Source organism: Panicum hallii, chromosome 3 (assembly GCF_002211085.1).
Source record: "Panicum hallii strain FIL2 chromosome 3, PHallii_v3.1, whole genome shotgun sequence".
Taxonomy (NCBI): domain Eukaryota; kingdom Viridiplantae; phylum Streptophyta; class Magnoliopsida; order Poales; family Poaceae; genus Panicum; species Panicum hallii.
The window spans coordinates 63,264,719-63,285,014 of NC_038044.1; the positions used below are offsets into that span (position 1 = coordinate 63,264,719).

At 48.0% G+C, this 20,296-nt stretch overlaps 2 protein-coding genes and 1 pseudogene across 2 annotated transcripts; 1 reads left to right on the top strand and 2 right to left on the bottom strand.

The window, feature by feature from the left end:
- Window positions 1–127: 127 nt before the first annotated feature.
- On the top strand, window positions 128–5,017 carry LOC112885650 (probable serine/threonine protein kinase IRE). The gene is made up of 12 exons (XM_025951218.1): window positions 128–1,815; window positions 1,897–2,386; window positions 2,548–2,640; window positions 2,734–2,938; window positions 3,032–3,117; window positions 3,414–3,502; window positions 3,606–3,657; window positions 3,746–3,802; window positions 3,942–4,118; window positions 4,231–4,308; window positions 4,439–4,568; window positions 4,652–5,017. Exons 1-11 carry the CDS (start codon window positions 128–130, stop codon window positions 4,517–4,519), a joined length of 3,096 nt encoding a protein of 1,031 aa, XP_025807003.1. The 3' UTR covers window positions 4,520–4,568; window positions 4,652–5,017.
- A 1,292-nt stretch (window positions 5,018–6,309) lies between these two features.
- LOC112887148 lies at window positions 6,310–7,073 on the bottom strand. Its single transcript, XM_025953247.1, has one exon. It carries the CDS (start codon window positions 6,933–6,935, stop codon window positions 6,489–6,491), a length of 447 nt encoding a protein of 148 aa, XP_025809032.1. The 5' UTR covers window positions 6,936–7,073; the 3' UTR covers window positions 6,310–6,488.
- A 5,973-nt stretch (window positions 7,074–13,046) lies between these two features.
- Window positions 13,047–14,532, bottom strand: LOC112887798 (annotated as a pseudogene).
- Between the last annotated feature and the right edge of the window lie 5,764 nt (window positions 14,533–20,296).

Here is a 20,296-nt window from a genome sequence, read left to right on the forward strand (position 1 = left end):
ATGTAAAAAAGATGCTGGCGGGTGAGGAATTTGTTGACCTGCGCGCACGTTGCGATCATGGAGGTAAACTAAATAAATGATCGGGAGGTGGCGGCCACGTACGTGACGGTGCTCATCGCGACACGCTATGTCTGGTCCGCAGAAGGGCGGCGCGCGCGCGCGGCCGGCGGTGGTGGACGCCGGCGGGGCTCGGGAGATGGACTCGCCGCGGTTCCGCGCGATCCTGCGCGCCACGAGCAGCCGCCGGAAGCGCGCGCCCGACGTGAAGAGCTTCTCGCACGAGCTCAGCGCGGGCGGCGGCGTCCCGGGCATGCGCAAGATGGTGCGCGGCGGCGGGCTCGGCGCCACCGCCCCCGAGGAGTTCATCGGCGCCATCCGCACCAAGTTCATCCGCCTCAAGGAGGAGGTGGACAGCGAGCTGGGCGTCTTCGCGGGGGACCTCGTCGGCGCGCTGGAGCGGGGCGACGAACCGGAGGACCGCCGCCTCGCGCTCGAGGACCTGCTGGTGGCGGCGCAGCGGTGCGCCGAGATGAGCCCCGAGGAGTTCTGGACCCACTGCGAGGGCATCGTCCAGGGCCTCGACGACCGCCGCCAGGAGCTCCCCGCCGGGTTCCCCAAGCAGGCGCACACCCGCATCCTCTTCATCCTCACGCGCTGCACCCGCCTCCTCCAGTTCCGGAAGGAGGCCGCCGCCGCCGGCTGCCGCTACGTCGACGAGGACGGCAAGCAGCACGTGCTCGGCCTGCACCAGCTCAGCGACCTCGGGCTCTTCCCGTTCCGCGTCGACGCCGGGGACCTCGGCCGCAAGAGCACCTCCAGCCTCACCGAGCTCAAGGAGCGCCTCATCAGGCGCCGGATGCTCGAGCACAAGCACCTCACCATCGACTTCTCCCCGGCGAGGATCTTCTCGTCCGGGGACGGAGCTGCTGACCACTCCCCCTCCGGCAAGATGTCGTCATGGAAGAAGCTGCCTTCCCCCGCCGAGAAGAACAGCAGCAAGAACGCCGGCGGCGCCGACCCCACCAAGGCCGCAGCCGCCGCCGACGAGAAGAAGAAGCCCATCATCACCCGGCAGCAGGGCAAGGCGAGCGTGGACGAGATCGTGGAGCGCGTGGACGCGGCGAGCATCCACCCCGACGGCCTGGCGTGCCTGGGCGGCGCCGCGGTGAACCTGGAGGTCCCGTCCCAGTACCCGGAGGCGCAGCAGATCATCGTCGACGGCAAGCCGCGGATGATCTGCCGCATCTGCGACTTCGAGATCCCCATGGCGTGCGCCGAGGGCCACTTCGTCGTGTGCACGCTCGCCGACCGCTGCGACGCCAAGGGCCACACCGCCGACCAGCGCCTGCTTCGTGTCGCCGAGGTGCTCGACCGCGTGCTCGCCTCCTTCGAGTCCCGCAGCCCGCTCGCGGGCGACCGGGCGAGCTCGTCGTCCGAGTCCGACGCGTCCTTCTCCAACGCCGACCACGACGCCCTGTCGCACCTCCTGACCGTGCCCTCCGCCGAGCTCTTCTCGGAGGGCGCGCTGACGCCGGCGTCGGGGAGCCTGCCACAGTCCCCGCTGCTGACGCCGCGGTCGAGCCACGCCGAGTCGCAGCTGACCAAGCACAAGGCGTTCGCGGAGCTGGAGAACTTCCAGCAGATCGAGAGCCTGCTGGCCATCGCCCGCGGCATCGAGGGCATCAAGAGCTCCGAGTACAACTCGCTCGAGGACCTCAGCTCCTACCTCGAGGACCTCAACGCCGTCATCGACACGCGCAAGGTCGACGCCCTCGTCGTCGAGACCTTCGGCCGGAGGATCGCCAAGCTCCTGCAGTAAGAGCAGAAAGAATCTTTTGATCGATGGTAGCGTGCCAACTAGCAGAAATCCTCATCGATCCTCCATGGATGTTGCAGGGAGAAGTTCATGCAGCTGTGCGGGCAGATCGACGACATGAACACCGCCGACCAGCTGCACCCGATCGACGAGGACGGGCCCATGGAGAACAGCGTGAGCTCGCGGACGAGCCAGGCGCTGAACGGGAACACCAACAAGTTCAAGGACCGGACGTCGATCGAGGACTTCGAGATCATCAAGCCCATCAGCCGCGGCGCGTTCGGACGCGTCTTCCTCGCCAGGAAGCGGGTGACGGGCGACCTCTTCGCCATCAAGGTGCTCAGGAAGGCGGACATGATCCGGAAGAACGCCGTGGAGAGCATCCTGGCGGAGCGCGACATCCTCATCTCCGCGCGCAACCCCTTCGTCGTCCGCTTCTTCTACTCCTTCACCTGCAGGGAGAACCTGTACCTCGTCATGGAGTACCTCAATGGCGGGGACCTCTACTCCCTCCTCAGGAACCTCGGGTGCCTCGACGAGGACATGGCCAGGACGTACATCGCTGAGCTCGTGAGTTGCCAGTTGCCACCAATGGCGATAAAACTTATCCTGTTGATTCAGAGATCATTTTGCTGCAATGTCTGAAAAACATCAATGATCTAGTATGGCTTTCTTTCTTCAACACTGAATGTCTGAATAGGAGCCATGCCATCTCATCTCTGTCTGAATAGGTTCTTGCATTGGAGTACCTGCATTCCATGAATGTGATCCACCGCGACCTGAAGCCTGACAACTTGTTGATCGGTCGCGATGGCCATATAAAGGTAATTGTTACCCATTGCTTTCTGAGAGTTTTCTCTCATTATCAGTCAACGAATAATGTTCAGATTCAAACTTTTGACTTGGATGATATGCAGCTGACCGATTTCGGGCTATCAAAAGTTGGCCTGATCAACAGCACGGACGACCTGTCGGGCCCAGACGTGAGCAGCGTCCTCGTCGGCGATCATCAGCCGGCGGACGCGGAGCAACGCGCGCAGCAGCGGCAGCAACGCCAGAAGCAGACGGCCGTGGGCACGCCGGACTACCTGGCGCCCGAGATCCTGCTGGGCATGACCCACGGTTCGTCATGGCCTGCTGCATCTTCTGCTCATGGAGAGAAATGTGAAGTGAGATTCAGTGACATGGTCCGGTCTTTTTCCTTTCCAAGTGCAGGTCCGACTGCAGATTGGTGGTCAGTTGGCATCATTCTCTTTGAGCTGCTTGTGGGCATTCCTCCCTTCAATGCCGAGCACCCACAGGTACATGTACAATTTCTCCCAAATTTTCTTATACTTATTTCATGTGTTTGCACCAAATCTTCCTCCCGAACTTATGTACTCTTAAAAAAATAATAATGAATTAACATGTTTTGTTCATACAAATGGTGGATCTAAAGTTGAAACTTGAAACTACGTACACTATAAGGGATAATTAGTTTCTGAATACAGGAAGATTATATGTATTTTTTTTACCATAGATCATGAAGTTTTTCATGAATTACTTGAACTGACAAGTGGCAATGTTGATAACCAATAACCATATCGGTTGGCTGCAGATAATATTCGACAACATAATGAATCGAGAAATACCTTGGCCACATGTACCGGAGGAACTGAGTTTCGAAGCGTATGACTTGATTGACAAGTAAGTCAGAAAAAAATATAAGGTTTTAAAATTTACAATCATACGCGCGCACTAGGTCTTCATGTTGCAAATGCCATTTCGACTCATTTTCTGGCCATATCAGGCTGCTTATGGAAAACCCGGTGCAAAGATTAGGCGCGACCGGTGCCGGAGAGGTACTCCCTTTTCTTTTTCTTACTGCAGTTTCTGCAAAATGACTAGTCTTGTGCACATGACACTAACTGAAATATGCTATTAGAGCAGGTAAAGGCTCATCCGTTCTTCAAAGACATCAACTGGGATATGCTTGCCAGGCAAAAGGTTACCACTAAACCACTTCTACTACTGCATAATACAGCTACACATTTTTTAAAAAATCATAGTAGTGCAAAAAATTCAGAAAGCTCAAGAAACTGCCAAAATGAGAGTCCCTTAATTTCTAGGTTCATCTTCTTTGCAGGTTGCATTTATCCCTTCCACAGATGATGAGTACGACACGAGCTACTTCGCCTGCCGCCACGCCTGGGGCACCACCGATGAGCATGTCAATGCGCCCTGCAACGAGTACGACGACAGGAGCGAGACCAGCAGCATGAGCTGCTGCAGCAGCCCACACAGTTGTGACTACGAGGAAGATGTATGTGTGCTGGATCACAAGATGATTCCTCTTTTAATCAGTTTTCCCCTTTTCGATTGAGATGTTCAGACGTCATGAGTGTACTTTGATTTTCCTGATGAAACATTGTCAGGGCGATGAGTGTGGCAGCATGGAAGAATTCGGCGCGCCGTTGTCGGTGAAGTATTCTTTCAGCAACTTCTCATTCAAGGTAACCCAATATCTGAAAAAAAAAATCCCTTGCTGTAAACGAGCTGTTTTTATCTGAATCTTGCCACCAACATTACTGGATCCTGTTTTGATGACTGAATTTTTCTTTTCCTTCCTTTTGTGATCTCCAGAACATCTCCCAGTTAGCATCGATGAACTACGATCTGATAACGAAGCACAACGAGGACCCTTTACAGTCTTCGAAATCCTGAGAGCATGGATTCACTAGAGCAGCATATGATATCCCCCACAAGCCACAAGGTAGTAGACAACGTCCCATTGCTGAATGTTGTCAGCTACTCCTGAACATTGAGTAGAACTAACACTACCCATTCTCTTTTCAGTTCTTCTAGTCAGGGACTGCACCTCCTCAACACGCTCTGATCGATGATGCGGTGAGGAGGAAATGAACCAGCAAACATTTCATCCGGAACTTGCTCGGACCAGTTAGCGAGCGGATTAGGAGATCCATTTCTATGGTGAAACGCATGCTTTATCTGAAGAAGGGAAAAAATATACAAATGCATGCTGAATGACCAAGAGAAGTAGTGGTGAGATGAAGCATGCACAGTGCTGGTAAGCGAAGGCTTTGCGCTGAGGCCATTATCAGAAGATAGGACGGTATCATGACATCCACTGTTGTGATCTCTGGCAACTGGTTGTAGATGCATACCTTGTCTGTAGAGAGATACCATAGAACTTTGTGATAGTCCGTGGTGAAATGAAAAGTGTTACTATGAAAACTCTTACTCTCATCAAGAGGATGACACTAGGAGTTGGGGCAATTTTCTAGCAGTTGTTAGTATCGAAACCCTTACTCTCATCGAGAGAATGACACTGGGAGTTGGAGCAATTTTTAGTTTACTTCTCACACAATGCCATACCAACCTGAGGGGTTTGGGATATATATTTATAGCTGGCCAAAACAGTCAAGCATATGCCGAGATGCTAGTCTAAGATGCTAATCTAAAAGTTAGTGATGATTAGTCTAAAATGTTGTCCTAAATGATATCCTAAAAGCTAGTGATGCTTAGTCTAAAATGATGTCCTAAAAAGTAGTCTAAGATGCTAAATATTATCTTGGTTGAGACAGTAAGATTACTGTGCTGAGGACCACGAAGACCAACGGTCAAAAAAAAGTTCATGTACAAAAGTAATCTGACGTGATAGCAATGGAGGGGTTCTACAAATTCTATGAGGTTGCAGCGCCAGGCATGCTCTTTCAGAGGCCAGCCAGCCCAACCCTTATCGCAAGCAAGAAGAATCTGTCACGAGATCAGAGTCCCCGGGAATCCAGTCTCCCCTGGTTTTGGCACTTGTGCTCTGTCAATCTGTCTCTCTCGCAGTTCAATTCCCACACGGCCGCACGTACGTGATAAAAAAAAATGCGTCTCAACTCTGAACACCAGAGACACCACGTTATCTGACTATCTTAACTCAGCGTAGAGTTAGACTATCCTAATTTTAATTGTCGATAAAATAAGCATTTGATTCCAAATTTTTATTCATCTTTTCCTTTTCAGGGCGGTTAAAATTGTGGTTTTGAGAAAAAAAATACGGAAAGCAATGAGATGGCAAATTCGATCTCCAAAGATAACCGAGTAAGCCGTGTTCTCTTCTGGACCACGACGCCTAAGGTATCTTTGGAATATTCCACTTTTATAACAATCCGACATAAGATTGTACTTGCCTGTCTTATTAAAGCTTGCGACAAAATAAATTTATCACCTCGCACATATGGCGTCAAAGTGGAAGTGTGACGTGCAAGCATACGTGGAGCCGACCAAGTTCCATCAAACTCCCAAGCTAGGGATATGCGTATACTTAAGGTGGTATGTTAGGTTAGGTATGACCTCGTATATGCTCGCATACTATACATATACCTATACCTAGTTGAGAATCGGAAAAAAAAAAGATCAAACATTTTTTCGAGGTAAAAAACCAAACATGATCCCAGAAGCGACTGCATTCCAGATGGCAGGCACATTACGATCTTGGGTGATCGGTTTATTACAACCTACTCGAGGAAAGCTTGCGACACCTGAAAATCTGAGCATCATGGCATGACGACATGTCGCATGCCGCGACACGCCGCCGCTGGCACGACCAGCCGGGATCGCTCTCTGCTGATCTGTGCGTCCAAGCTAACCACCAGCCAGGTGATCGAGACGACGCGACGGCTCACGCACGCTGCCGGCATGCGTCGGGCTCCGGCGGCCGGCGGGTGCGCCGCCGCATCGCGTGCGTCGGAGCCGGCAGCGCGAGGAGGGCGTCGCCCTTCCGTGGCAGCGGGCCGAGGCTGAGGCTGAGGGTCTCGGCGTCAACCACGGCGCCGCTACTGATCGTCGACGGCGGCGGCGACGACGACCAGACCCGCCGCCGGTACTCCTCGTTGTTCGACGACGGCTCCACCACGTCGTCCGCGAACCGCACCTTCTTGACCCTCTTCGCCCCCCGCGGCCGGCGCCGGCGCCGGTCCTGCAGGTTCGCCCCCTCGCCGATCTTGACCTTCATGTCGGCCTCCAGCCGGCGGTGGAGGTGGTACGAGATGAGGATGATGCCCGTCGACACCACGGCCATGACCACCAGCCCCAGGCAGCTCCCCGCACCGCTGCCGCTCCGCTTCATCGTCGCGATCAAGCCCCACGCCTTCCGATGAGCTTCCACCACCAGGCAGCCGGCCGTGACCAAATTAGCTTCAAGGTGAAGCCTCTAACGAGATATCTATCTCAGAGCTGCTACTGCCGCCTCGCGATTTCTGCTCCTCCTAGCTCTGACCATGAGAGGGAGGCTCGAGGACAAGGGGACCTGTGGGTGGGTTTATAGGCTAGCTAGCCATGGGACGAAAGCAGGCGAGGGGAGGAACGTGAGACAAACGATGCCGTGGAGGGAGGGAAGGCAGTTTCTAGAAGGAAGAAAAGCATGTGGGAATCCTGTGTGCGCCTGGTCTATGAGCCAAAGTGGGAGGTAAAAGGTTGCAGCACATAGATGTCTCTTTAACCTCGTGGCTTTGTGGCTTAACCGCACGCCCTCGCCCTTTATTTAGCAGTGATAGGTATGCACACGACAGATCAATAAAGGTAATTGGATCTGAAAGAAGATGATGTGCTGATGAATATTACTACGCCCTTTGAAGCTAGCTTATCGATAAAGTTTGTTTTTAGACGTTCTTTTGCGGGTGCGATAATTCGTGTAACAATGTATAAGGTTATTTCTTACTAGAAAAAGGTGTGATATGGAGATTGATGAAACAGTTTCAGATGTATTTTCCAATAAAAGTGCTCCTAGTTAATACCTTTTATATATATATGTGTGTGTGTATTAAGATGATGCAGTTAATGGCTTGTGTGGCTTACCTGTATATTTCCAGAAATTTTTCACGAAACTAGTACCTCCAACAATTAATTAAAGCATGCGCGAAAGAACATCTGTAACGAAAAGATTGATAAAATAGCTCCGAGAGGGACTTCCTAATATAAAAAAAAGGATCTGAGAGGTATATATATTGTCATTTAGATATGCTCCTAGTTGAAATCTAAAAAGGACTAGTTAGAATATTATTTATGGATAACCTAGGGTAGCTTACAACTTACATATTACAATGACTCATTTACACAATTCTAGTCCATGGTTGCGGTCCACATGGACCAAGCCCACCACCCAGGTCTCGGAAAGCATTAGCGCAGGTATGCTCTGGAGGTTTGATACAAAATGTGAAGCCCATGGATGGCTTTGACCATGTTTCTTTCCCCTGCAACCCTGCAACACCTGACAATGTGGTTTTATATATATTTGTGCTTGTATCTAAATATGTGCTGGCTATCGTTTGTTTGCCTTTGTGGACAGCGTGCTCAATTATTTGTGTACTGATCTTGCTGTTTATTAATTGTTGCCAAAAGAATAATAATATTAGCTGTTGACAATGTATCAACGTATATGTGTAAAAAACAATAACAAATATATCTCAAGTAAAAAATGGAGGACTTGGTGTGTGTGATGATTCGATCAGTAGATACCTTTGAAGCTTGATTTAAGTCGTTCTTTTACTGGATCCAGGAGAGTGTATTTCTTATATTATCTATGAGAAAACATGTTTTCTAGATAATCGTGGTTGTTCTTGGGATAAAAAAAGTATATTTATTCATAAAAACTCAAGCATGCGGTCTATATTGCAATACGAGGTAACATTTGCAAAGGCAGAGAAAAAGATTGAGGAAAAAAGAGTTACTATAAAAATAAAGAAAGAGACAACGAAAGAGTTGTGATGGGCCTCACAATAAACTTATAACGGCCCAAGCTGAAAGATCCGGACCTTCTTCAGCAGGACGGGCCGACCAGACCACAGCGAGCGAGCAAACGGCTGGGCCGCTTTTAGCATTTGAGGTGGATCCCACATGTCAGTCAGACGAAAAATCTCGCTGGGCTGGGCAGGAAGGAGGTCGCCGACTCCGTTGACTGCTTCCGGTAGTGGTAAGAGATGGGCCCATGGGGTACGTGGGTGGACACGTCGGCGCCCACGTGTCGGCCGGCGCTTGCATGCATGCGCTGCGTCCATGACGCGGCCGCGCTGCAGCTCGTGGAATTAACCAACTCGCCGGGCCGCCATGACCGCGCCCGCGTTCGCCTCCAATCAACAGCTCACTGGTGGGCGCCGGGGCCCAGTCGTCATGGACGCGCGCATGGCCGGCAGGCAGCTGCTAGGCCGGCGGCCGGCGGCGCGCGGCTGCCACCACAACTACAAATATATAGCGGCCGGCCTAGCTAGGCCGACGTTCCGTCAGCCGTCTAATCCTCCATTATTGACGACTCGCACTCGCTCGCTCAGCAGGGGTATATGGGTGTCGGGCAGCTGGTGTACGGGGTGGTGTTCGTGGCCGTCGCCGGCGCCTTGTTCCTGGCCCTCCATCTCTACCTGGCGCCGCTGCTCTACCTCACCTCCACCAGCAGCAGCAGCTAGCCGCTCTGCCTCTGCTGCGGTCGACACGGGCCCATCGATCGGCTGGACCGACGGCCGATCGTGTTCACGGCGCGGCGGCATGGATTGATCTACGACCGCAACCGGGCGATGCCCTTTGTCGGAGCTTGTTGCTGATGGAAGTCATGGAGCACACAACAGGAAGCAAGTCCATTTCAAGAGAATCTGGGGTGTGCATGCCTACGGTGGTGGTGAGTATTCAGTTCTTAATACAGCAGCTCATATCATGTCTTCTTTGAACGAAATTAAAAGAAAAGGAAAATGATCATAGTATGTCTTTAGTTCTCAGTAATGCCTGCCTGCCAACATTAGTTGTATATCTGGATCGTGTGGCCTGTATAGCCCTACAGCAGTCCTTGTAATATATAATTTGTATGATAAACGTGGAATTATATACGCAGGCCTCGTCATCATGTCACTGCAAACTGTACAGAATAAAAAAAAAAGAAAAGCTGAAACCCTTATGCATCATTGACACTAGCTAGACTGGAATGGAACCACGTCACCTACACCTTGAGCTTGCGTTAATTGATGGGGATGGACATTTTGCTGTTTCCAATTGCTTCAGGGGATTTTAGTCGCAACTGATGGAATATTGCCCTCCAATTACAGCATTGCAAGTAGTAATCATTTAATGCGTACAATGTACTCCCTCTATCCACAAATACAATCATTTCTGGGTTTGACCTAAGTAAAAAAACAATAACTCTGATTATCAATGGCAAAAAAAACAAAGATTATCAGTACGCGACTGAGATTGTATAAGGATAATATGGGGAATATTAATTGTATATGAATGAGAATGCCTTCGAAGCTGGCAGAATCGCTGGCCAACGACTGAGATGACGCAGGCAGCGCCGCTAGAAGCGCCGCCGGCGGCGATGGTACTGGACGATCAGTGGCAGGCGGGAGAAGGCAAGTGGTTTGCAAGAGAGAGATAATGGAGCTCGCGTTCCGAGTCTTCTGACCCAGCAGATGGAATTCGTTTGCTGCATATGAGCAAATCCACGCGGCAGTCGCATCCCTTTCTTCGGCTATCGCCGATCAGGGGCAGGCGGCGGCATATTGATGCGAAAAGACGAGCTCGGAGGAGAAGGGTGCCGCACGTAAGTAGTAATGAAGTGATGATGCAATCTGAACATAAGTGAACTATGCACGATGTCTCCTCACAGGCCCAGGCACTAAAAAGAAGTCAACTGAGGCACCCTTTGAAGTCTGTCGATCAAGAGCGCCACATCCCTCTATTGCCAAGCAGATGCAGTTCCTGGTGCCTCCTCCTCCCAGCACCCCTGACGACCTCCATTGCGCGTAGCGTTGCGTGCCGTGAGTTGGTGTTAACCAGAGGAGGAAAAAGCTAGCAATGCAGTTTCTTTTATAAGATCAAGCCATGCATGACTCATCACTCGATGAGCGAGGGGGAGTAGTGCTGGTGCATTATATTTGCCGGATCTCAGTTACACCTGATGATGATCGTACCGTACCGTATCTTTTTTTTTTTTTGGTAGAAAAGGGGTCAGAGTTCATGTGCTGCAGATCGACTAATGTAAATGGCGGTCTACAGATGTACCGGAGGCAGCCAATGGTCATGTGCTGGCTCTGCACATTCATGACGTCCAGTTACCCACAGACTAGAGATAGCGTACGTAATGTAATGCCATTATTTGATTCTTTCACTTCCTCTGGCTCTGCATATGTGCATAAAACTGCAGTCGATCCCTACGGTTCAAGTTGCAGTCCTTCTCCTGGCTCCTGCGTCGAATGTCGTGTAACCACCAATGAGCAACGATTCATGGCATCCAAGCAGCCTGCGTGCAAATTAAGGACACTTTGTCATTGCTCTTCCACACCACACAACCGGATCAGGTGTCGTTGCTGAATAAAGTTTTCAGAATACGAACTCATAATGCAAGTAGTGGTTCTGGTTCAGATTAGGAGATAGAAATGGGATTTAAATTCCATCTCGAATATACTTTGGTCCGAGTGAATTCACAAAATTTCATAGGACGTGTAATACTGGTCTATACTAGTGTCATTTGAAAAAGACTAGTGTAGAAACATCTGACGGTTCAGATTAATTGTATAAGTTCAGTAGTAGTATAGATAGTACAAGGGTATTATAGAAAAAAATACTAATAATGACATAAAGATCCATTTTATTTGGACTATCTTTCTAACTCTATCCCTTCATTTTTCATTTATAATAACTAGAAAAATAATTACAAAATTACTTTATTAACGAAGGGTTAGATCTTCTCTATACTATATATACTACTAAGTGGTGATACTATACTATATATACTACTAAGTGGTGATACTGTACACCATAAAAGATCTCGATCTCACTCCAAAGCCTAGTAGATTAGAAGTACGAGTTGCACATGGCAGATGATGACGTTGTTCGTATTCCATGAAATGAATCTCTCGAACAACCAATGACACCTGACACGCGCAAAGTAAGTCACATGATTTTTCCAATGTACATGCGCACACGCGGTGCGTGGGGTTCGAACCCACGACCTCCAGCCTCGCGTGAGGCTTTCTTACCATCCCACCTACACATCACTTGTACCTGAACGGGAAATGCTTACCTTTTGAAGTAATCTATAGATGGCCATTTAGTACAGAGCCTTAACACCAACCGATACTAAACAACCTCGGAGCGCTTCAAAATTTAGAACCGATACTAAACGGCCCCCTTAGTACCGGTTTCAAATGTGACCGGTACTAAAGGGTACCGATGAATGTCCAATTTTCTAGCTGTGCATGAGTCCCTGTATATACACTGCTTCAAGCCTTCAAACCAAGGACAAATTCATTTCGAAAGGAGGAATGTATTTTGCATCTATCTATCCATAGGCAGGTACGCATGTGAGGCATCTGGAACGTTTGACCCACTAGTTAGTACCCGTATCTTGGTGCCCTTGAACCGCGTTGTGGCCACTATGAACAATGCCACACCACGAAGGTTGCCTCCCGTGCATGTCATTAGCTTAGGGTCTTCTAGTGGTATAGCAAAACAGCGGCAGGTGTGCAGCGCCAACATAATGGTTGGACCAAGTTATAGGGACAGTTTTTTAGAATCGGTCTAACCCAACACTTCATTCGCTACAATGCAATGCGAGCTGCTACCTATTTGATTACCTTAAAGAGTATCCAGACTATATGTATAGTGCCAAAATATCTACTGAATTACCAATATATCTTCTTTTCTTCAAACTTTGTTGAGATTTCAAACCGTGGACACAGGGAGATCGAGTACGTAAGCCGTACACGATGACAGAATCAAGGCACCCTCTGAAGTCTCAATCTGAACAATGGAAAGAGCTCTTTATTTTTCTTTTCTAATAATGACACTAACATTAGAATCTCTGGATTAGAAGTCTCTTCCAATTAATGGTAGACGTTCGTATTGCATGAAAATGATGGATGCATGCGTTATCTCGAACAACCAATACTAGCTGGACGCGTGCTCGTGGAGCCGTACGTGCAGGCTATAGATACGGCTGGACCTCCTCAACTCTCCCGTTTCCAGCACAGGCGTACAGGCCTCCGGGACCGGCCTTCTGATGAGCAAGCTGGACCAGACCTCCGATCCTCGTTTGGTTGTTGGGCCAAGTCACGCGCCCGTGTCGGTTCAACGGCACCTGCACTGTGAGTGTAACGTGTATGAATGGATCGACCCAGTGGCGGAGCCAGCAAAAAATTTATGGTATGGCGACTTGGCGAGTCCGCGAGTGCATGACACAAACTAAAACGCAAGATACAAATCAAAAGCACCATTGAGATAGATGTTACCTCTTATATGATGCATTAAAATTACTTGCGAGCAGTACAATCCATATAAACATATCAATAAACGATGAACCTGCAAATTTAAGACATAGTTAGTGATCAAAACTAATTTAACGTGTATAGAAAAAAATTCATAACAAAACTAGAATATGCATACCAATTAAGATCTAGGAAATTGCATTTTCCTATCTTTCTTTTTTTGAAATGCCTTTTTAATTTGTTGAAGATCAAGACCTTTGAATATTTCTCTTTCGATGTAACACAGCATCAAATCATTTAACCACCCATCGGTCATCTTGTTGCGCAATTCAGTTTTAATAATCTTCATAGCTGAGAATGCCCTTTCAACTGTTGCTGTCGCCACCGGTAATATCAATGCCAACTCAATGAGACGATAAACCAATGGAAAAACAATGTGTCTCTCAAGTCTAACCATTGTTTTTGAAAGGCTTGCAAGATCATAACAAACTTTGAATTCTTCAAGTCGCCGCACATGAATGATGAAAGTTTGAAGTTGATCTTTTATGGTCTTGCGGTCATCAAAAGAGAAGTCATCATAATAGATATCCGCAATACGAGCAAGTTTCTCAACATCAAACTTAGAGAATGAATCTCTAGGGTCAAGACAAGAAAATCCAACAAGCAATTCTGAGGACCGCTCATTAAAGCGGTGATCAAACTCCGTGGTAAGAGCATCAATTGCAGCATAGAAGATATCAACACGAAAATAATGATCTTGAGTGATATTGTTTCTCCCACCTTTTCTTGATCGACCAAATCGTGGTACTTGATCACTCATATTTGGTATTGGGATACATTTTGCAAGGCAGAATGCTTTTGTTTCTTCAAACAATGGTTCCCAACCTTCACTTCTCAAATTATTCAAACGTGTCGTGACATCAATAATCAAAGACATAGCTTGAACAACATTTTGATCCTTCCTTTGCAAGATGAGTGAGAGCTCATTTGTAATACGAAGGATTTGCAACATCATCTTCATGATAAATACAAAGCTGAAAGACTCCATTATTTGTACCAATCCTCCTGCCCTAGATGGATTGCGCTCATCTTGATTCACAATTTCTAGCACTTCTATTACTGAATCCACATTGACTCAATACGAAGTAAAGTCTTATAATGAGATCCCCATCTTGTATCTCCAGGTCTTGCTAATGATGTTTCTTGTTGTTTACCTCTCCCAGATGATATTTCTCCACTCTCTAATTTAGACAAGAGATTCAATCGATGTCTATCAAGCAATAAATCCTTCCTTTTACATGAAGTGGAAGTGCTGCTCACAATTAGTGTCACATACTCAAAGAAATCTTCAATAGATGAGGCGCATTTTGAGACAGCAACAACTACCAATTGCAATTGATGAGCAAAACAATGGATATAGAAAGCAAAAGGATTCTCATCTCTAATCAATTTCTGAAGACCATTAAATTCTCCTCTCATATTGGAAGCACCATCATACCCTTGCCCTCGTATATTTGCAACAACTAAACCATGATCATTTAACACTTCAAGTAATGCTTTCTTCAATGATTCCGATGTTGTATCCTTGACATGCTTGATACCCAAAAATCTTTCTATGACTTCCCCTTTTTTGTTCACAAATCTAACAACTATGGCCATTTGTTCTTTGATAGATATATCACGTGATTCATCAATAAGAATAGAGAATAGACAACCCCCATTTCTTCCTTTATTGCCTTTGTGATTGCTTGTGCACAAGAGTTTGCAAGGTCTTTTTGAATCGTGCCGGAAGTCATTTTTGCATTTTGTGGACACAACTCATCAAAGGCACATTTTACTTCCTCATTCCTTTCCTTGTACCAATCAAGCATTTCCAAAAAGTTGCCCTTATTCAATGAAGTATAAGTTTCATCATGCCCTCGAAACGGCTCACCTTGCAATGCAAGATAAGCAACAATACTCAAGGAAGCTTCCACTGGGTTTCATATTTGACCAGTGCATCTTTCGTATGAGTTGACACCTTATTTCTTAAACTTGATCTTTGGTTATCACAATCATGATATGATGTTGCTGCAAAGTTATGAATGCTACTAGGTCCACCAACATGTTTTGGAAGTGCTAAATAACCATTCTTCCATTGCGAGAAACCGGCTTTTGTAAAAGCATCATGACCAAATCTCTCTTCTATTCGATCATGTCTAAAAAGATAGCAATAGAAGCAATAAGCTTTATTCTTCTCCACACTATATTCCAACCAATTGTATTGCTTAAACCATTTCTTTTGAAAACTCCTACTATCATTCGAGGTAGGAAACTTATGATCCATTGGTTGAAAAGGACCTTTAGCTATAAAAGCCCTTCTAACTTCATCTCTAATATTAGGGGCAAAATGATCAATTGAAATACGAAGTCCTGGATCCGATATGATATAGTCCGGGTTGAACTCAGTTATACCTTCTTGAAGCTCTGCTTGAGCAACTTCATCTTCTACACCAGTTGTTGCTTGAGCAAATTCATCTTCTACACCGGTTGTTACAAGCGCAAAATGATCTTGCCCATCTTCAACCTCTTGTTGAGCAATTCCACTACCACGAGTACTTGGTTGTCTACTTGAACCACTGGAACCAGTGCCAAAATAGCTTTTTAAACCTGTAAAAATAAAATCAATTATCAGTCAATGTAAAAGTAAATTGAATCAATCAATTTTTGCAAATCACAAGAATACCTTTTTGAGATATCTTTCCTTTTCCCTTTCCATTACCAGCCATCTCTTACTGGAGTTCTTTCTTCTGTAATTCTGTTAAACCAAATATATCAACAGCAATTTAAGTTCATTAAGTATACAAGGAACATAATGTTTTTAAATTTTAACGGAACAAAATCAATAGAAATTTAGAATTAGTGTTGGGGATTAGAACAAGCATTAGTGTTGGTTTGTGAAACAGATACTAGATGGAAGATGGATGGGTCAGGACAAAGGTGAATTTAGGTTCTGGGATAGGTGAAAATATCTAGTACAAGGCTACAAGCAGAGCACAAGGATCAGGCCAAAGTTTACATCACACAGGGGCCATAAATATATATTCATCATTTCATCGTATGGAAAATGCTGCTACCCCCACAGCATTTCGTAGGTAGCAGAAGGTTTAATAGTAATTAATAAACAACGTGCAAGTGATTTACTAGAATTTGGCACTAACCATTAACAAGGTGCAATTGAAAAATATTTATACAAGCATTCATCCTAGACAGGGCTAAAGAAACTTAGAAGTTAGAATTTAGAAACATACTTAAAAGAATAAAAGTGGAAGTGGGGAGGACCAGAGGAGCAGGGCTGCAGGGGGCGGTGGTCGGGTGGTGCGGCCGTGCGCCCGTGCGGGGGGGGGGGGCGGGGGGGCCGGGGGGGAGCAGGGGCGGGCCGCGGGCGGGGGGGCGGGCGCGCGGCGGCGGCGCGGGGGGAGCCGGGGGCGGCGGCGCGGGGAGACCGGGAGAGCAGGGGGCGGTGGTGCGGCCGTGCGGGGGGGGGCCGGGGGGGGTAGGGGGGGAGCCGGGGTCCGGGGAGCAGGGGCGGGTCGCGGGCGGGGCAGCGGCGGCGGCGCGGGGGGAGCCGGGGGCGGCGGTGCGGGGGGAGCAGGGGGCGCGGCGGCGGGGCGGGGGGAGCCAGGGGCGGCGGGGCGGGGGGAGCAGGGGGCGCGGTGGCGGGGCGGGGGGAGCCGGGGGCGGCGGGGCGGGGGGGGGGCCGGGGGGGAGCAGGGGCGGGCCGCGGGCGGGCAGCGGCGGCGGCGGCGGGGGCCGGGGGGGCGGGCGCGCGACGGCGGTGCGGGGGGAGCCGGGGTCCGGGGAGGAGCAGGGGGCGGCGGCGGCGCGGGGGGAGCAGAGGGCGCGGGCGCGCGGCGGCGGGGCGTTGGGGCGGCGCGCGGGGGAGCTGCTGGCCACGGGCGGGCGGGGGGCAAAATCACGAGTGACGAAATGACGAATCGCTATTTTTTTCGGTGGGTAGGTATGGCAACCGCCATACCCTGCCACATTGGTGGCTCCGCCACTGGATCGACCAGCAGGATCAAGCTGCTAGACTTTTTTTAAAAAAAAGATAAAAAAAATAAATTTGAAAAAGAGGTGCCGATTCGCAAATTTTCGGAAAATGGGTACCTCCCGCCCGATCAACGGGCGGGAGGCGTGGGCTGGGGACCTCCCGCCCATCCAACGGGCGGGAGGTTCCAAAACTTTTTCCAGACGCCTCCTGAGAGCCTCTTCGCGAATAAGAAACTTTTCTTCTTATTCGCGAAGAGGCCCCTGAGGCATCTCGCCCGCCCAACGGGCGGGAGGTACACACTTTCTTATTTTTTGTTGGAATTTATGTTTTACAAACTATTTAAAATTCATACTTTTTTCAAATATAAGATTTATTCGCCATACTCTTTTGTATACATAAAAAAATTTAGTTCCATTTTACGAAGAAGATTACGGTATCTAAAACTCGTATAAAGATGGTTAAGCGATAACATTTTGCAACGTAGAATCCAAATATTACGATAGTACGATACATCAAGCCATTAAAAATAAAATAGTATGATAAAAAAACAGTTTAAATATACAAATGCCAAGTCACAGTTACAATTACAAACACACATAATGATCTGTTAAAAATCAATGCGGCAAATATTATAAATACACATAATGGTCTGTTAAAATTACAAATACACATCCAGGTCTGATACAAACTCAACGCGGCAAATATTACACATGAGCAAATAACGTTCAAATAAAATTACAACTAAACGATGCTTGATGTCGTAGTAGCACTCGATCGGCGACGTCTCCCACTCCTTGATGCAACCGGAGGTCTTCCATCTGTAGCATCACCTGTAGGGCCAGCTTTAGCAGAACTAGGCCCAGCATCATTGTTTGGACAACGTTTATACGTGTGTCCACTCTGGTTACATGCACTGCAGCGCTGTATCCTCGGACGGAGCTCTAGCTCATCCATGTCATTACGAATACGCCGTGTCTGACGACGCTCTCTCTTAACCCGAGCTGTTCTCAGGTCTGGAATATAGATCACAGGATTTGCTGTCTTAGTGAACGATCCAACCATACGGAATCCATAGATCTCATACTGTCAGATGCTAGCAATTATCTCCTTTTTAAAGTAATGGGAAACATATATATCGACAGGATGTCCAATATCCGCACAAGCAGCCATTACATGAGAACAAGATATGTGCAGCAACTTTGGCCTTATGCATGAGCAACAACAAGAACCATCAAACTTGAGGATGCACTCCTTTACAGGAGTGTGCCGTCTTATGCCACGTCGTGCTCTATCTTTGGGAGCTACCTCAAACTTGAGCTCCTGTGTACCACCTTGCCGTACGTGGTGTAGCTGGACGCTAGCTGCCTTCTTGGTCATATAATCTGTCATCATACTCCCAAAATATCTGTCAGGATCTTGCATGTATGCCTGATTTTTAGTGAACCAATCTCTAAAGTAACCGGTACACTCATGGACGATGAATTCCACAATTGCAACCAGTGGAAGCCCACGAACACCTCGCATCACCCAATTGTAAACATCGGCGAAGTTGGTGATTATTATACCATACCTTGCACCATCGGTATCGTAAAGCAATGCCCGCTTCTCCTTCGGTTCATTCTCAATCCATTCAGAAAAGGTTTTCACCGCTAATCCAGACCTTCTGCGAGTACGTGCAGTATCTGCTGGCAAAGGACACAAAGCCTCTGTTTCGTCTTGTGCAGTTCTGGTTTTTGCTGCGTCCTCGCTTCTTTTCTTTCCGGTCAGTTCATCAAGTTTCTGCCACTGCTTGTTAATTTTTTTAATTTGTTTCCTTGCATAGCCTCTTGAACATATCCATAAGGTGCTTGTTTTTGAATTGCCTGAAAAAGTTTGCACCGATGTGTCTCATGCACCACCTGCTGCGAACATCACGCCACTTGGGTGGCTCTCCGGTCTCCACACACCCCTCCTGCAAATCTAGTATTGCCCTTAGTATAGCGGCGTGATGATCATGTAACAGGCACACATCTTCCCTATCCCAAACGACTGCAAGCTTAACTCATTTCAGGAACCAGTACCAACTGTCTGTATTCTCACTATCAACAAAAGCAAAAGCAACCGGAAATAATTGATTGTTTTCATCCACTGCAATAGCTGTCAGCATTTGCAAACTATTGTTTCTTGTGAGAAAGGTACCATCGATGCACAGGAGAGGCCGGCGGTGTTGGAATGCGTTAATGCATGGACCCAAGCTGAAAAAGGCCCGCTGCAATATGAAGGGCGGACCTTGTCCTCTATCTCGACTTTTCAGATCATAATAGCTTTCAGAATTTCTCTAACAAATGACGGCCAACAATCGAGAAATATTATCATATGCAGCCTCGAACATCCCAAACCTCATCTCTAACCCTTTCTGTTTTGCACTCCACGCCTTGTCGTACCCGATGGTATACTTGTACTTCTCCTGAATATGCCTGATAATAGACTTTGGTTCAAATGATAGGTTGTCTACTATCATCCCGTACATCTCGTTTGCAATATATTGCGATGTAAGGTTGCGATGGGATTTCTGCGCGCCCGGCAAATGACAAGTGTGCTAAGTGAAAATTGAGCATTCCCAATAATCTTTCCATTTGCCATTATAGGCATGCACCCGCCACGGATAGCACTCCTTCACATATACCACATCGTACTTAGGAGACTTGCACTCGACTGTTTTGAACTCTCGCATAAGAGAGAGACCAACACTTAACAGCTTTCTTCACCTCATCAATTGAGTGGTACCTCGCATCCTGGACAACTTTATTCTCCCTGCAATCCCAAGGCACGCTGGATCCCTCATCTACGACAAGATGACTGAAGTCGCTGCTTACCCATTCTTCAGGCATATTCTCATCATCATCAGACGAATCGGCATTCATTGCTTCATCCAATTCACGTTCTTCATCTTGCAGCTGTTCAACAATAAGGGGTATGTTCTCCCCCTCATCAGCCACGCATTGAGGTACTGCGGTGCCACCTACCTCAATGTTTGGCTCCTCAACTTCTTCATAAACATTTTCATCCCCCGGAGCAGCTTCAATGTTTATCAAAGGTTTCTGGTGCACACTGACAAGAAGTACCAGTGGCCATTGCCAATGACTTGCATTTTGCAGATAAGTTAACCAGTCCTTGTTGCTTGCAAGTGGCATCAGCTCTCAGATCAAAGCGTGAGTGGTATGATTTATG

What these genes read in the sequence shown, in the direction of transcription:
- LOC112885650 (XM_025951218.1), top strand. Translation starts at nt 128, where the DNA reads ATGTCTGGTCCGCAGAAGGGCGGCGCGCGCGCGCGGCCGGCGGTGGTG. An exon ending in AGGATCGCCAAGCTCCTGCA is followed by an intron (nt 1,816 to 1,896) that starts GTAAGAGCAGAA and finishes TGGATGTTGCAG; the next exon opens with GGAGAAGTTCATGCAGCTGT. An exon ending in TCAATGCCGAGCACCCACAG is followed by an intron (nt 3,118 to 3,413) that starts GTACATGTACAA and finishes GGTTGGCTGCAG; the next exon opens with ATAATATTCGACAACATAAT.
- LOC112887148 (XM_025953247.1), bottom strand. Translation starts at nt 6,935, where the DNA reads ATGAAGCGGAGCGGCAGCGGTGCGGGGAGCTGCCTGGGGCTGGTGGTC.